Source organism: Strongylocentrotus purpuratus, unplaced genomic scaffold (assembly GCF_000002235.5).
Source record: "Strongylocentrotus purpuratus isolate Spur 01 unplaced genomic scaffold, Spur_5.0 spur5_scaffold_15, whole genome shotgun sequence".
Taxonomy (NCBI): domain Eukaryota; kingdom Metazoa; phylum Echinodermata; class Echinoidea; order Camarodonta; family Strongylocentrotidae; genus Strongylocentrotus; species Strongylocentrotus purpuratus.
The window spans coordinates 25,762,109-25,779,696 of record NW_022145600.1 but is presented as its reverse complement, the minus strand read 5'-3'; the positions used below and the strand labels follow the sequence as shown (position 1 = coordinate 25,779,696).

General features: G+C 37.4%; 1 protein-coding gene across 4 annotated transcripts in view; it reads left to right on the top strand.

The window, feature by feature from the left end:
- Window positions 1–17,588, top strand: part of LOC579091 (kinesin-like protein KIF20B) — a 38,465-nt gene that overhangs the window by 9,213 nt on the left and 11,664 nt on the right. For 3 of the 4 annotated variants that reach the window (XM_030985901.1, XM_030985899.1, XM_030985900.1), the window contains exons 9-29: window positions 252–401; window positions 1,235–1,400; window positions 2,032–2,349; window positions 2,792–2,940; window positions 3,481–3,658; window positions 4,672–4,761; window positions 5,480–5,596; window positions 6,236–6,352; window positions 7,365–7,481; window positions 7,913–7,996; window positions 8,284–8,400; window positions 8,748–8,864; window positions 9,343–9,459; window positions 9,710–9,826; window positions 10,517–10,633; window positions 11,672–11,788; window positions 11,948–12,064; window positions 12,757–12,873; window positions 13,472–13,576; window positions 16,497–16,607; window positions 17,018–17,209. In XM_030985901.1, coding sequence (XP_030841761.1) covers window positions 252–401; window positions 1,235–1,400; window positions 2,032–2,349; window positions 2,792–2,940; window positions 3,481–3,658; window positions 4,672–4,761; window positions 5,480–5,596; window positions 6,236–6,352; window positions 7,365–7,481; window positions 7,913–7,996; window positions 8,284–8,400; window positions 8,748–8,864; window positions 9,343–9,459; window positions 9,710–9,826; window positions 10,517–10,633; window positions 11,672–11,788; window positions 11,948–12,064; window positions 12,757–12,873; window positions 13,472–13,576; window positions 16,497–16,607; window positions 17,018–17,209 — 2,830 coding nt within the window. The remainder of the gene's footprint in view (window positions 1–251; window positions 402–1,234; window positions 1,401–2,031; window positions 2,350–2,791; window positions 2,941–3,480; window positions 3,659–4,671; window positions 4,762–5,479; window positions 5,597–6,235; window positions 6,353–7,364; window positions 7,482–7,912; window positions 7,997–8,283; window positions 8,401–8,747; window positions 8,865–9,342; window positions 9,460–9,709; window positions 9,827–10,516; window positions 10,634–11,671; window positions 11,789–11,947; window positions 12,065–12,756; window positions 12,874–13,471; window positions 13,577–16,496; window positions 16,608–17,017; window positions 17,210–17,588) is intronic. The other variant, XM_030985902.1, reaches the window with a different exon arrangement.

The following is a 17,588-nucleotide window of genomic DNA, read 5'->3' as shown; positions in this document are numbered from 1 at the left end:
TGCAAGAATCCTGGCAGAACATTTGAGCTTGGATGATGGACACGAAGGAAGATTTCCAATGAGACAATATGATTGACTCATGACATGTGTCTTGTATTAAGAATAATAATAATAATAATAATAATAATAATGTCTTGTTTACCCAGGGTATTCTCATCAGTATTCATACTGTTCTCCCTGAGGGCCCTGCAATCATATCATAGTATTGACTTAAATTGATGAATTTCCCTCTCACCTTGTATTCATTCCAGCCTCTCATTCTGTGATCTCGCTGGATCCGAGCGCTACACTCGTACCCAGAACACGGGAGACAGACTGAAGGAGGCAGGGAATATCAACACCTCCCTCTTGACCCTGGGAAAGTGCATCCACGCTCTGCGGTACAACCAGAACCATCCAAAGTAAGTTTCACAACAGTATCAGTCATCTTTTTGTTGCATTTTTAGTGTTTTTGTTTGTTTGTTTGTTTTGGACAGGGATATCAGTTTTCAGCCTTTCCCTGATTTCTGATTACAATCAGAACCATCCAAATTAGGTCTTCCTGCAACACTTTCAATCGTCCTGTTGTTGCTGTTGATGCACTTCAGCTTTATAATTGTTGTGTTTTGTTTGACAGGGATATCAGTTTTTAGACTTTGCCTGATTTCTGATTACAATCAGAACCATCCAAATTAATTAGGTCTCACTGCAACACCTTCAATTGTTTTTTTTGTTGCTTTGTTGAATTTAATTGTTTTTCATTGTTTGTTTCAGACAGGGATATCAGTCTTCAGACTTGCCTAGATTCAGACCCTGGTACCCTTCTCTTCAGGCTTTTACAGGCTTGGTTTTGTTTGAAATATAAGAGACTCCAACTCCTATCTGCCTCTTTTCAGGCTATTGGGTACAGCCAAATAGTATTCTTGTTTTCATACATCCACCTTGCAGAGAACACCACAAACATGTGCTGGAGATTAAGAACAAACTGAATTTCAATTAATCAATTGTTGTGTGCCCCTTCTATTTCAAGAATACAAGACCACCTTTCCAATTTGTAAGGTGCCAATCAAAGTGACCATCACCCCCTAACCCTCACCTCCTATTCAATTATATCATTCCATAAGTGGCCTCCCCCCCCCCCCATTCCACAGAGTTCTAATTCTAGGCCTGGAACTTTATTCTATCCTACTCCTTTGTGCAGAAGTAATCCTTGAATATAGCCATTTCTAACCACGTTCCTTAACATTTCTTTCAGGGTGCATCCAAAGATCATCCCGTTTCGCGAGAGCAAACTGACTAGACTCTTCCAGAGTTTCTTCCTTGGCAAGGGCAAGGCTTCCATGGTTGTCAATGTCAACCAGTGTGCATCGGGATTCGATGAAACCATGCATGTCCTCAAGTTCTCAGCTATTGCCAAACAGGTCAGTGGCAAAGATTTGTGTAAAATATTACGTTTTTTTTTGCCATGAGTACGGAAGTACATTTTTTGTATGTTTTGTAAAAGATTTTTAATTAAAAACAAATAATTATAAATTGATGTTTTTCTTAATTTCCGATCATGGGCATTGTTTTGTATGTGAATTATGTACCTATGTCTTCAAAGGATGCACGTAAGACGGGGATACGGGGCCTCGATTTCGCTCAAACTTTTTTTGATTGGATCATCTGATTTTTCTGCTTCTATTTGAAAGTAAGTTATTGCTGGAGTGAACTTGCCCTTTAATTACATTCAAGTTTGTAAACTGTAAGTACAGGGAATGCAGCTGGCATTAATCATATTTGCGTTTAATCATTCCTGGAATCGATGCCATACTGACATTCTATTCATTAGCCATTACTCAATACAATATTCATGGTACCAAATCAGGGATGCCAATTTTCAGGCAATAGGCTTATTCAGGCCCTGGTGAGTTATTTTCAGACCATAGTTTCGGCTTTTTTGTGTACAAAATAGCTCATTCTAGGTGATTTTCAGGCCCTCTGATCACTTCTAACTGGCATCCCTGACCAAATGCAAATACATTAGTTCAATGAATTCAAATTTTAACCTAGGTAACGACCGTCACTTCAAAACTGGATAACAAGTGGAAGGAACCTCCTGCCAAGAAATCAAAGCGCCCTCTACGAAACGTCTCCCTGGCTCTGAACCAGGCCCTGGACTGCAAGGTCAAAGGTCAAAGGCCGTCGGTGCCGTGGGCGACCCCTGGCACCATCGCCCAGGTGATGAAGGAGACCGGGCACGTGGCATCCATCGAGGATACAGTCTTTGAAGAGGATGAGGAGGAAGAGGAAGAAGAAGAGGAGGAGGAGGATAGTGAATCGGATGTAGCCGATACTCCAGTAGCTAAGAAGAATGAGAACACTTCCAAGGTGAGACAAGTGAAGATGATGCTGATGTGATAGTGATTTGGGGGCGTTTCACAAAACTTGCCATCAGTGAAAAATTACTTCTTTTTTTATAAGCTAGTGATATCCTTGCTTCTGATTGGTTATCAGCAGATTTGTCACTGATTTTTGTCATTGAAAAAAAGTTTTGTGAGACGGGTCCCAGGACTTGGTTTTAGCTGTTGTTTGATGTCTGAGTGCCAAGGCCAAAGCGACTGGAGAATTTTTTTGTATCTGTTTTATCGTCATTTCATGTAAATTTTATTCGTTGTAATATAAATGACCACCATGAGTTTAATATGGCAACATGGGGGGGGGGGGGGGGCTCTCAGGCCCCCTCCCAGTCAAGGAGACGCTCAAAATAGCCCAGTACAGTAAGGGTTAAATATATCCCTTTTTTTCCCTCCTTCTCTTCATTGTTCAACAGATCCAGAAAGAGCTAATGGCCGTCATTGACGTACTGAAGCAGAAGCTGGTGGATGAGAAATCTGAGAAGTTCTACCTGGAGACCAAGATCAGGGAAGAGGTTTGCCAGGAGATGGCTGATCAGCTGGTAGAGATTGAGCAAGACTACAAGTAAGTAGTATACAAAGTATGCGTTGAATGAATGACAAATGCCCCGGCAACCATTTTTCCTATCAAATATAGTCAATACTAACCATTATTATCTATGTAAGGCTTCCAAGTGGTACAGTAAATCAGTGTTTCCAATATTTTTAGCGCAGTACACTCATGGCATTGTTCTTACCTTGCCTGTCATATCTATATTTTTTAAAACTTCATACCTGTTTTCCATACATTATACTTGATTTGAAATCTAATTTTTGTGCGTGTAATATACGCTTATACGCTTGTATTTAAAATAAAAACAAATTAATTTTTTTGTTGTTGATGTAAATGTGGAACAAATAAACTTCAAGGCCATCCAATATTATATAAATATTACCTCTCGTTACCAGGGACAGAGTTACTAACTTTGGTTTTTGCTTTGGTATCACTTATATGACCTTCATGCCTGATTGCTTAGCAGAGTTTTGGAATCAAATTTTTGTCAACATTCAATAATTTTCATCAAAATGTTGAAATGCTTGTTCTACTTTTGTCCTGATTATACAGTGAACGGCTGGAGGAAGATAAGCAACGAGCCGAGGAGGTCTACGAGAAACGTCTGGAGATATACGCCAAGTCCGTCAAGAAGACACGCAAGAGGGAGCGCAACGACGGGGATGCGGCAACTGATGCGGCCGAGCAAGTTTCCATCTCTCTTCTAGCCGCTGAGCAGAACAAAGTCAGGGTAAATATAAAGATGTTGATAGTGATGATTATAATGATGATGAGGGTGATGATTGTGATGTTGACAATGATTGACAGCTACGACAATTATGAAATACAGAATGGCAACCTCTTCTGGATTTTTTTTCTCTGTCTTTTTTTGAGGGGGGGGGGGGAATACAGATATGTTCCTAAGAATGATGATAACATAACATATTGTGGAATGCATATCACAGAACACATACATGTCCCTAAACAATGCAAGTACCGTAACTAACGGTGTATAAACCGCCCCTCGTGTATTAACCGCACCCCTCTTTTTCGCCCTTAAAAAAAAAAAAAAAAAAAAAAAAAAAACTTTTTGCCGACTTTGTCGGCAGCAAGCCAGGTCCGTGTTAAAAAACCCACGTGGGAAGGCCTTTCACTTAACTGCGAGGTGCATCTGAATTTGTAAGATCATTAATGTAAATTAAAAAAACAGTAGAGGACCTAGGATAAAACCTTGTGGTACGCGGTGTAATAGAAGAAAAATTGAAGGAATTATTATTATAAACTACATATTGAGATCTATCAGAAAGATTACTTTCAAACCAAGATGACAGACAAATTTGAGTGTTGTTCTAGTTTCCGAGTGGTGATTCAACACACCGATTACTGAGCTGGGAGACATTGCCAGGCATAGCGCCAGGTGGAGGGGAATAAATCGAAACTTTAAAAAAACATAATTTTTGTTGTTTTTTGTTTTGTTTTGTGTATCGTGTATAAACCGCACCCCGACTTTGAATTCATTTCGGCGGCAAAAAGGTGCGGTTTATACACCGTTAATTACGGTAGTGAAATACAAAACGTGCTGAAACGACTGATACACAGATTAAGCAGGACACATCTTCAAGCCCCTTTTTACTGTTGGAAGCATTTGTGAAGAGAGATTGATTTTATCAAGAATGTCACTTTTTAATAACATATGTAGTCTTCCCGTTCTGTATTTCTATCTATACATTGACTTACATTTATATTTATCTACTTCTTTGATAGGATCGCAATGCACAGATTGAAAAGCTGACTTCCGACCTGGAGTCAACTGAAAATTCTCTGAGAGACTTTGAGGATCGTATGCACAATGAAGTAAGACATATCTTCTGAAACGATTTACATGTACAGCTAGAAAAGTTCATTTTGGTCTTTGCCTTGTTTGTTTCAAATTTATTTTTGCTCCTCTTGTCATCTTAACTTGTGTGTGTTTACATTTATAATTGCCTGACTCACTGCTTGTATAATGTTGTCTATATAGCTCAGGTTGAGATCAAGAATTTAACAATGTGTTTGATCACGTTTTCATGCCACATGTGAATTTGGAATACACTCTTGATAGAGCAAAAAATTAGAGACAAGGTTTCTTAAATTGTGACTCAAGTTATTTTATCCCAGTCACCCCGAATGCCAAAAAGCTGTAGTGGTATGAGGGTTCTAGGGCTAGTCAGCTGAGAAACATATGAAGATTTGTGCATGCCCATTATATTTTACAGATTGATGATCACGCACCAAGTTGCCTAATCAGACATATCAAAGATATTTCGTAGCACCCTTCATTTCCACCTGTCATATCAAGATTTTCTGAAAATCAGAGAACTTCTGATATACCGTATGTCTCTTTACAATAATAATAATAATATTCCGCTTTGATTTAGCGCCCAATACATCCACACAACGATGTGCCTATCAAGCGCCTTACAGATATATTATTACCCCGGTCATCGGATTCAGGCTTACCCGCACACAATGTATGCACATTTTCCACTCCCTGGGGAGCACGTCAGTTTCATTTTTCTTTTTTAATTTGCAGGCTACTGAGCTGAACAAAACAATTGCTGATCAGAAGAAATGCATTGCAGAGAATGAATCAAAGGCCAGCAGTCGCGAGAAGGAATTTACGGATAGTAAAGAGGCTCTGCAAAATATGGTAAAAACTTTTTACAAAATAAAATTAACTCTTACAGTTTAGTCTATATGAATAGTAGAGGATATGATTTTGGAAACATGTGTCTATTTTACTTCTGTTTCAAACAAATTTTATCAGAGCAGCATTTTCCCCCCTTAGATGTATATGAAGGTTTTATTTCCTCCTAATATTTGAAATAAAAAGCAAGATTAAACTCAACTATTTAGGAAATAAGTACATGTTAATTTCTTTAAAAAATTATTGAGTGTCATTCAAATTGAGTCAAGACTTTATTTATGTCATCAGGTAAGTATTTTCTTCTTCAATAGCTCTTATATTTTCCCAAAATATTTGAATTAAAAATAACTCAATTATTTAGGAAAAGAGTACATGTTTATTTCTTTTTGAAATATTAATTGTCATTCAAATTGAGTCTAGACTTTATTTATGTTATCAGGTAAGCATTTTTTCTCCTTCAAAAAGAGATTCAATAAGAATATGTTTATTTCTTTTTAAATCATTAAGTGTCATTCAAATTGAGTCAAGACTTTGTTGATGTTTTGTGACAGCCATAAAAACTGCAAGTTTTTTTCTGAATTCTGAATTAACATATCTTTCAATTTCAACAATTTGTTTTTTTTTCACCATATTTCTGTCTAGATTGATGAATTAAATAGAACCATCGTAGAACAGAAGCATAGGCTTGTAGAGCAAGAACGAGACATCAATTCACATGAGGAGGAAGAGATGGGAGATAAAGAGTCCCTTCAAGAACAGGTTTGTTTTGACTGATGGCATGGAAAGTCTTTTAAAGGAGCTACACAAAGAAAATTCACTAACAACTCATAATTAGAACAAATTACATATGGATGGAAAGATTTTCTCTTGAAAAACATGAACAATTTGCTGAGAAATCATATAGATATCATGGAAAGGCGTAAAATGCAATTTTTCAAGACCCTCCTTGGACCCCCGAACGCCCCCGAACGTAAGTCAAACACACAGGCGTAGCGAGCTCTGAATTGTGACGTCACACAAGGGACGAACAGCTCAGTGCCGTGTAGCAGTATGCAGCTAGCCAGCCGTGTCCTGTATGTGACGTCACAAATATTGACGCTCTACAAAGGACCGCTGAAGGCAGAAAATCTGGATATCAAAACTAATATTTTTGGGAGTTGATTACTGCGGGCCCCAAACATATTTTTAAGAGAAGAGTTGTTGTATTTGATCGTCAAGGCTTCCTCTTCGCAATGATATGAGTTTTGCATCAATTCAAAACACTTTTGATTTCTTCATGTGGCTACTTTAAGCCCCTTTTACACATGATGTGATACTCCCCCTCCCCCCCCCCCCCCCCCCATTAAAAAAGCAACAAAATACAATGGCAGAATGTAAAGGGTAATGTGCGTCATATTTCTGTTTCCAAACAAAATAAGCAGCATTGATTTTTCTTGCCCCCACTTGACACGTATGTACCCAATAATTGTGTTTTATTTAGCTACTGATGTTTTTTTTGTTTTTTTTGTGGGGGGGGGGGGGGAAGGGGGCTGTTTACCATGTCTTTTATGAATGAAGCTTTTTATGAAATTTTTGAATTTTACAACCAAATTGAAGTTCAAAACTTTTTTTGTTGGTGTAATTTTTGTCCTGTTTGTAACAAACATTTGTTATCTTTGATTCAAAGCCACTTGCCTTTATCAAGGGTTCTCCTTTAGAATGTAATGTTGTGTTGATTTTGTTACAAAGGGGAAAATAATATTTCACTTCAAACTTGTGTTTTACCTTATAGATTTCGGAACTGAACAAGACAGTTGCCAATCAGAAGAAATGTCTTGAGGAGAAAGAGGCGTGGTTTAGCTGTCAAGAGAAGGAGCTAACGGAGAGTAAAGATGCACTGCAAAAACGGGTATGGGGTCTGAGTTCAAAACTTGAGAAAGAAAGTGGTATATTTGTGGTTCAATGAAAATCAATTTATTGTCTGTTTGTACCATTTTACACAGAGTTAAATTCCTTCTGGTTCCAAAAGATCAATTTTAAATTCAATTTTATATATCAACATGATGGAAAAGGGCTTGATTTAAACTCAGCTGAACATCATGTGCATATTTGAGTGAAATGTTAAAGAAGACAATTTCCAAGAAAACAAATTATCTCAAAGATTAAATGTGCATTTGTAATGTGGATTCTAAATTAGAAGGTTTTATAATGATTTTTTTTTTTTTTTTTAAAGAAGAAAATAAATTGGAGAGTGGCACTGAACCTAAGCCAGGAGATGTACTTCTGTGCAAAACTTTGATTACAATACAAATGGTTCTCCTTGGCTTTCTTTGCTTGCAGGTTGAAGAACTGAGCCAAACAATTCGAGAGGAGAGAGAGAAGGGAAGAGAGATAATGGAGAACAATGAGACTATCCTGGAACAGGTTGGTTACCTAATCACTAATCAATTAAAATCAAAATATTGTCTGTTTTGAGCCATAAGGGTGTTACACAATTTTACACAGAGTTAAAAAAAATAATTTTGGTTCCAAAAGGACAATTTAAATTCAATTTTTTTTTTTTTTTTTTTTTTAAATCAACATGATGACATGATGGAAAAGAGCATGATTTAAATTCAGTTGAAAATCATGTGCATTTTGTGAGTAAAATGTTAAAGAAGACAGATTCTAATTTTAATACCGATGGTCCTTCTTGGATTCTTTGCTTGCAGATGGAAGAACTGAACCAAACCGGTAGAGAAAATAAAGAGGCTTTCACACAGATGGAGAAAAAAGTGAGCTCACGTGCAAAGGAAGAAAAGGAAGTCAAAGAGGCTCTCCAGAAACAGGTTTGTTACCTAATCATTACCAGGGAATAGTTCCACGAAATTTCCATAAGTACACGTTCACTGATATCCTAAATAAAAAGTGTGCATTAAAATTAGAAATTGTTAGCACTCGGTTAGACACAGGATCATTTATATTTCTAACATTAGGGAAAATGGACACGTCATACATATCCAGCATTAGTATAATCATTTTGGATTTGCGTTGACAATTCTATACTATATGTTTAATGTATAACATGAATTCTCTTCATAAACTGCAATGTTTCCAATATATTTATTTATTTTATTTTTTTAATATTTAAATATGAGCAATGTGTTACTGTTCTTTTTTTTCTTCTATTTTACAGATATGTGAGCTGAATCAAACAATTGCAGATCTAAAGGACTGTCTGAATGAGAAGGAATCAGAGATCAGCTCTCAAGAGAAAGAGATTTCAGACACCAACGAGACAGTGCAGAAGCAGGTATGTTTCATTCCAGATCTACCTTAAAAATGGATTCAAATTTACTGTAAATTGTTATTATTATTTTTTTAACGAATGTTTGATAATACTTTGAAATTTACCACAGTATACATATGCAATGTAAGTTACATTTTTCCATAGTTGATATTACATCCGAGTATTGAGTGATGATTTCAAGAAATGTAATTTATATTCTTTTTCATAAATACAATAGGGCCATTCAAATCGAGACAGATACTGTTCTTTTTTTACCTCTTATCAAAGAATTTTGTTTTGTTGCTTGTGTCATAATTTTCCTGATATTGTTTCGTGTGTACACTGTAGATTGCGGACCTAAATAGCAACCATTGAAGAGCAGAAAATAAAGCATGACATTTCTGTACTATATATTTACTCTATCACATGATTTCTCTCCATGTTCCCAATTCTGTATTTAAAAAATATGAACATTTTAATAATGTTCTGTCTTCCTTTTCAGATTTGTGAGCTGAATCAATTAATTGCAGATCAAAATAACTGTCTGAAGGAAGAAAAAACAAAGATCGATGCTCAAGAAAAAAGGATTTCAGACATCAAAGAAACATTACAGAAACAGGTGTGTTTGACTCAAGATCTACCTTAAAAAAATGATTTAAATTTACTGCAAAGTTTTTATGTAAACAAAATTTAATGTAAGTTTTTCCTTAGTTGATATTACGTCAGAGTGTTCAGTATTAATTTGAAAAAAAAGTGATCTAGATCCATTTTTATGAATACAATAGACCATTTAAATTGAGACAGATTCTGTTCTTTTCTATCTCTAATCAAACAAGTTTTCTTTACGTTTGTCACAATTTCTTGTGTAGATTGTGGACCTAACCCAAACCATAAAAGAGCAGAAAGAGAAGCTTGTAGACAGGGAGACAGAAATCAGTGCACATGAGAAGGAGCAAGTGGAAGGAAAAGACTCTCTTCAAAAAGAGGTTTGTGACTTAATTGTTACCCTAAGGATTAGGAACGTACTTACACCAACAAGACCAAGACCAGACCAAACCAAAATACAGTCAAACTTGTCTATAGCGACCGCCCAAGGGAAACATAAAAGTGGTCCTTGTAGACAGGTGGTCTTTGTAGACAGGTTCCTTTAGTACATGTTTCAGTGAGAAACCATTTTCAAGGGAAACAAAAAATGTGGCCTTTGTAGACAGGTGGTCACTAAAGCAGGTTTGACTGTACAAGATTACTGTTACCTACAAGTGGCTTTGAATCGATCAGTGTGGAATGGTGTGGATTTAGTTTGGTGATGTGACCAAGGAAAAACGACCTCACACTTTCACTGCCTCCAACTTTAGCACTGTTACAAATATGTATACTAATGGACTTCGATCTCCATATTCAAATAGTGAATGGACATGTGCTGTTGAGAAATTATGAAATACAACAATTCAATTCAATTCAATTCAAATTATTGTATTCCCATAATTCAATAAAAACTTTACAAAAAGGAGTAATAATACAATTAGAAAAAAGGAGAGTTGTCAGCCATGTCTTTTTCCTTTATTTCTTCCAACTACTTAGCAGTGCAACTGTCTTATTGATTAAATCATTTCCTTTCCAATCAGAATTTGAAATTTGAAATGTTAATTTGGCCTTCCTTTGTTGACTTTTTACAGATTTCTGAGCTGAAAAGAACAATTGCTGATCTAGAGAAAAGTCTAGAGGAGAAAGAGGCCAAGTCCAGCGCTCAGGAGAAGGTGCTTATAGAGAGTAAAGAGGCACTGCAAAAACAGGTATGCTAGCTGTCGATTTAGACATTTCAAGAAAGCCAAGTAAAATATTTTTGCATTAAAGGTACTACGTCCCATTTGCATCCAACATCAAATTCTGTAGAACTTATGAATATTATTATAATTATTATAGTTTTTTATTCAGCAAAAACAAAGAAACTCATTGAATACAAAACAACAGTACATTTGGAAAATAGTCACATGGATGCTAGGAAAAGAAAAAGATTAACTAAAACCTATCTGTGAAATTTAAACGTTAGCAGTGTCCTGGTATTAAAATTATGCAGACACCATAAAATTCCAGCGCAAGATTCTTTTGTCTAAAAAATTATCGCGAAAAATGTAGAGGGGGGGGGGGGGGGGGGGGGGGCTCGTAAGGGGCAGGGTGCCATGTTGTATAATTCAGCGTGCATTTGTTTCATTTTCCTTTCCAGTACCAGTGCCTATTTCCCCATTCTCAGCTCAATTATTGTGTCACATTGTTGTCAGATCGATGAACTAAATGGAAGGCTTGTTCAGATATGGTGCGATAAACTGCAGCAAAAAAACTGCTGTGGTTTTATGCGTCTTAAATGAATGGCAACTGCGAGTTATGAAAGACTTGAGCGCATCCACTGGGCTCTTTGTTATCAGGTTCAGAAATCTGAAGTGCATTGTACTTTATGCCATCGCGAAAAGCAGCGGTTTTTGCGGCATCATATCGGTAGGATGCGACCGTCATTGTTTGTCAAACACTTTTTGAGTCGAGATTGTGCACACGATTTGCGGGGCAAGTATTGAATCCAATGACCGGGGTAATACTATATCTGTAAAGCGCTTAGAGACATCGTAGATCATATAAAGCGCTGTTTAAAAGCGGAATGTTATTATTATTATATCTGAATGAGCTTTTACAGAGGTGAAGCATAGTGGTTTACAGAGAGAAACAGAGATCAGTAATAAAAATTTGCTATCATAGTTTCATTTTTCTTAAGTGCATCATTCCCTTTCTGTTGGAAAAGATGAGAACTATATCTTGATCTGATGTATTTGCTTTTATAGATTTCTGAGCTTGAAGGAACAATTGAAGATCAGAAGAAATGTCTTGCAGAGAATGAAGCAAAGTTCAATGCTCAAAAGAAAGAACTTACGGACAGCAAAGAAGCCGTGCAAAAACAGGTACATCAATTATTTCCTTTACGAGTTATATTTGGATTCAATGTATTGATTTTAAAAAAAAGAGGCTATGTAGCATGATTGAACTGTTATATTTATATATATAATGTTATACAATTATTGATATAAACCATCTGTTTCCTTTCACCATATCTCTTTTAGATTGATGACTTAAACAAAATTACTGTAGAACAGAAACAGAAGCTTGCAGAGAGGGAGACAGAAATCAGCACACATGAGAAGGAGCAAGTGGAAGGAAAAGAGGCTCTTCAAGAACAGGTTTGTTATCTAATACAGTACATATTTTAGCATCAGAAAAGGTTTTAAATGAAATTCAGGCAGCAGCCTGCATAAGTTTTCAGTTGTAACAAATTTGTCCATATGTGACCCTATATTTGGTCTTGTGTATAGTTCAGGTGTTTATTTTGGGGTTCAAAATAGTTGAATTATTGTTAAAAATGAAATAAAACGATAAAATACATACAGTTAAAAAAACAGAGAAATACGTAAGAAATTATCAAAATAATAGATAACATAAGGAATAACCTGGCTCTTCAAAATTTTTGTTGTATTATTATCCCAAATGATTTAAAGAATATTGTAGTGAAAACTAATGTTTAAATATGAAGAATATATGATTTATGGGTTTTAAAAAAATGTGAATTTTATTACCTTCTTTGCATACATGTAAGTTACCTTAAATATGCAAATAAGTGAATATTTAAAAAAAAATTAAAATTACCATAGTAATCTATACACTTCACTTGACATGCATGAACAAATTTTGCGGAGATCATGGGGGGGGGGCCTTAGAAGCCTCCCCCCCCCCCAGGCTATGCAGATTCAAAATAGCCCAGGCTAGATAGGGGTGAACAAAGGTTTTATAGTTTGGATTTTAATCAGGAAAAATTGTCCATTTTCTTTGAATGACATTCAACTGAATACATGAATTCTCTTCTCTGGTTGACCAGATTGAAGAGCTCAAGACAGTGGTCGATGTACAAAAGGACCAACTCTGCAAGAAGACTGACAGGATAGACACGCTCGAGAGAGAACTGGAAGCCAGGCAGATCGTCCTCGCCGAGAAGGTATAATTTAGAGCCTCCTTTCAGATATGGGGCCACTTGATTACCTAAGCGTTTTGCTTGAGAGAAATTTGAGGTCTGGAACACAGGCCTGATAATTACCAGATTTGTTTTGCTACTCGATTTTACCCCTATTTTCCCAATTTTCTTACTCAAAAGAGGGGAATGTTGTTAAATGCCATGATTTTTTTTAAAGAAACCTTTTTTCTTTTTTCTTTTTTTTTACTCAAGGGAGGGAGAGGGGGGAGGGCGGGTTGAGGAAAAAAATGATACCTTTTTTTTTAGTCCTCACTATCACCCCTGGGAACAGTTCCATTAGAATTTTCATTCTGTTGTGGAATCATGTCACAGTTATGATAAGACATGAAAAGGAATGCTGTTCAAATGATTTCGGTTTTCCATATGACTATGTTGGGGAATCTCGTGTACTCGTATCTCTGTCCAGTGCTCTAAAAAATCATTGTTTGTTATTATTTTATCCTAAGATTTGTGAATTTGTTATTCTTGTATGTATGTCATGAAGTGCTTACAATTTGATAATTCATATTTGATGAAAAGGGTTTACATGATTTGTCTAAGGATTTGTGCTCTCTTTTCTCAGGTTGGAGAATTAACGACTGTAATTGAGAACCAGCAAGCAGAGATCAAGAAACAGGCAGAGGGTCTGGAACTGAAGACTAAACAGATGCAGGAGAGCACCTCACTGGTAATGAACACATTGTTGTCTTTCTGGAATTAGATTGTTACTAGCAGGACCCGTGGAAAATCCACGGGATTCTAGGGGAGGGGGCCAAATAGATAGATAGATAGAGGCCTATGTGCTATCCAAAAAAACTTTAGATTATCTTTATATAGAGAATTTTTATAATATATGCTGTTTGACCATGAATGGCGCATCGTAAAACAAACTATGTCAGATAGGATCTCGATAATTACTATTTATTTGCATAATTATTGTTGTGATTTCAATGTAGTTTCATGAAAAGACTACATATGCAGAGGCTTGGATTATGATTATGTTGGCATTGTTCACAAAATGTGTATAATTATTTTCAAAGTAAAGATTTTACGCGAAAAATCGGACGGTTTGTGCACAAATTGACTCGACTGTGTGTGGGACTGTGAGCGTAGAATCCAGTGAAAGATTTTTTTTTCGGGGACTCGATCTATATCAAATTTTGGGAAAATTTTTGGGGGCTACTTTTTCATTAATTCATTTAAAGATGCAGTTTGTTTAGTTTAGTAGCGTAGTGTTACGTAAAAAAAGGCGTACTTTCTGCGTCAAGTTTCTACGCCGAAAATACATGAATTTTGTTAAACATTAAATTGTTTGCGTCCATCTTGCGTACTTTTTTGCGTCCCTCAGGGTATAGTAACGTAGGCCAGCGTACTCTCAGCTCAGCGTAGTTGGTACGCAACTCTACTATGGACCCCACGCCAATTAGTGATCGACCTGCCAGTGTCACAAATAAGGCATTAAAAATATGCTCATCTGACCGTAATTAAATGCCTAAAACCCCTGAGCTTTCGGGGGTTCAGCCCTTTGTACCCGTGGACACCACGCCTGCACTCAAATCGCTTTGAGTTACCTGACCCCCCCCCCCCCCCATACTTTAAAAATTGATTTGATGCAAGAACTGTATCATACTAAAAGTATTATCATGTTTTTAAACGACCATGACGACCGTCTGATTTCTTGTGAAAACTTTAATTTGAAAAATGATTATCGAAATTCAGTATACAACTATACATTGCCAGAATAATCACAAACCAAGCCCAGGTTTCATACATCTATTCACGAAACTATATTGAAATCGGGGCAATAATAGCAATTTCAAAGTGTTGTTTAGACTCTCCTCACACCACGGACAGACCTGGCTACTCCGGTCACAGCTACTCCATGCTCACACACTCAGCTTTGACAGCACCGCCGACAGCAGCGCTCAGCTGCCGTGGCAATACACTGTGGACTCAAGGCAGTTGCAACTGAACTGTCACGTGAAGGCGTACTATCACAGATCTATTTGCGCTATTCTTGTTGTGATTTCGATGTAGTTTTCATGAAAAGACCAATAAAACAGAAGCTTGGACTATGATTATGTTGGCATAGATCACAGAATTTGTATAATTATTTTCAGAGTAAAGATTTTACGTGAAAATAGGTCCATGGTTTGCGCCAGTTGTCGCAATCACCTCGACTCGAATCGACTGTGGTGTGTGCATGTGTGTGACCTGAGAGCGTGTAATACACGTACACTATGGGCGCCTGGCCTACAAAGCATATCCTATAGAAAGACGCATAACACGGGTACGCTCAACCCGTTGAGCGTACATATTGGCTACATCCCATCACCTGAGTGAGTCATCTGTTAATGTGTATTTCTCTTACACGCTACAAAGCGTATCCTATAGCAAGAGGTCTAATTCGGGGTACTCCGCACACCCGTTACAATAGGATTTGCTACACCCGTTGACGCGAGTGGATTCTCGTCCATCGTGTGTCTCTTCGTCTCTCTTTGATAATTAGACAGAGGGCGGGTGCACGCCTTGCCGACTCGCTCTCGCGGGTTCGTCGCCTCCTCGCAATCCACGACGCCCGCCCGTCCTCCCCGGCACCCGAAACCGCGTTTAACGGCGTGGACGTTAATCGCGGGGTCGACGTGGCACGCGGGTTACGGGAGACAGGCCTCGTGGAATTGTGCCGCCCTCCCCGCGCCACGGCGGAGGCGGGCGGGGTCGGGGAAAGACGTTTTTGAGGAACCGTTTTGGCCCGTGTTGGACCCCCCGCGGCGATTTTGCGTATTAGTAATATAGATATTGAAAGGTAATCTAGAGGTTTGATGAAGACTAATTACATCTCAAAGAATAAATGGTATCTGCCAAATGATTTGAAAATGTGCAATAGCTGAGTAATGAGCAAATAAAGTAGAGGAAATGTAAGTTGGATGGCCATGACAACTTGGCATCGTTCTCATGACAGTAAGATTTAATTACTGGCGCTTAAGATTGGTTTTAATCTAAGGCCTAAAATAAAAACTTGTTGTATTGCCCTTTGTGACCGACCCAAAAATCTGAAAATCTACGGTCGACATTTAAAAAAAAAAAAAAAATTTAAACCGTTTTTTAAAAAATTTTTTTTTTATTAATGAATAAAAAAAAATATGTATTTTGTTTGTTTAAATGGGATATAAATGCATAAAATCAAACTATTCCAAAATTCTCACTCGTGCAGACCGTGGATAATTATGAGGTGAAAAAGATATCAATGGAATGATGACGTTGAAACACATGTATTAAAATATTGGCCCAAAGAGGGCGACAAAAAAAAAAAATTCAAAAAAAAAAAAATTCTGACCGACCCATGTTATCAACGAATATTATTATTTTTAATTGTTATGCTTTATAATAATATCTCTTTCTCTGTCTCCCTCTCCCTCCCTCTCTCTCCCTCCCTCTCTCTCCCTCTCTCTCTCTCTCTCTCTCTCTCGTCTCTCTATTTACTCTATCTCTCTCACTCTCTCTCTGTCTCTCCCTCCCTCCCTCTTCCCTCTCACACTCTCTGTCTCTCTATTTACTCCATCTTCTCTCACTTCCTCTCTCTCTCTGTATTCGTCTTCAACCTGCAGCAACACAAAGATCTGGAGGAGCATGATACTCTAGTGTCTGATCTAGAAGAGCGTATAGAGGTCTTAGCAGGAGCAGAGAAACAGCTTGCAGATGCCAAGAAAGAGATGGCCGTAAGTCAAATTTAATGATAATTGCATTGTGAAAGAAAGGTTGTGGAATTGATCAGAAAAGGTTGATCATCTAGCATATAAGTATTGGTGTGTACGGTGAGGTTCTGGAGTCATCAAAATGATCAGAAATTTGGCACTGCACACAGAAAGATGCATATGGGACTACACATGCCATATTTAAAATATTGACGCATTTGAAGAGCCATGCTTTCCAGGGAGATTTTTTATCTGATGTTCTTCCACACTTGCACAATACAATGATAACGGTCACAAAGTATTTTTCACTTCTTCCCAGAACTCAACCTTCTCTTTAAAACCTTGCTGATTTGCCAGATTCTGAGATAACAAAGATGATTTAACATTTTCTCTGTTGAAAGATTCCATCACATTGTGTTTGTATTGGATCCTAGGAGCAAGAGATTCAGATAGCTGACCTGTACAAGCAGCTTGAAGAGAGGGAGGCCAAGGTCAAGGAAACCGGGGAGACCATGGCCGCCGAGCTCTGCGCCGAGATCAAGATGCACGAGGAGGCCCAGAAAGAAATGAGGAATTCCATCCTCAAGAAGACACAGAATGAAACGGAAGCAAAGAAACTGATCGAGGTGCATGGACTTTTGTTGTTGGTTTGTTGGAGGAAACGAGGGGAATTCCTTCTGAGTTATCCTGCAGTTTTGTTTTTCTGTTGAACTGTGACAAAAATTGATACTAATGGATATTTTGATAGTGCTTGTATCCACCAATGCAAGGTACTTAGGTGCTCCAATGTTACCCCAGCTCTAGCCTGCTCACAGCATTCAAGCGATTCCTACTGATACCCATTTTTTTAACAACAAGGTAGAGAGGTGCAAATGTAAATGCCTTGCATCCCAAATACATCACCTCTGTTGTTTAGACATTGTGTTAATCCACAACAAGAATTCAACTTCCTAAGATGATACAAGGCACTGATCGCAAAACACTAATCTCATGTGACATACTTAA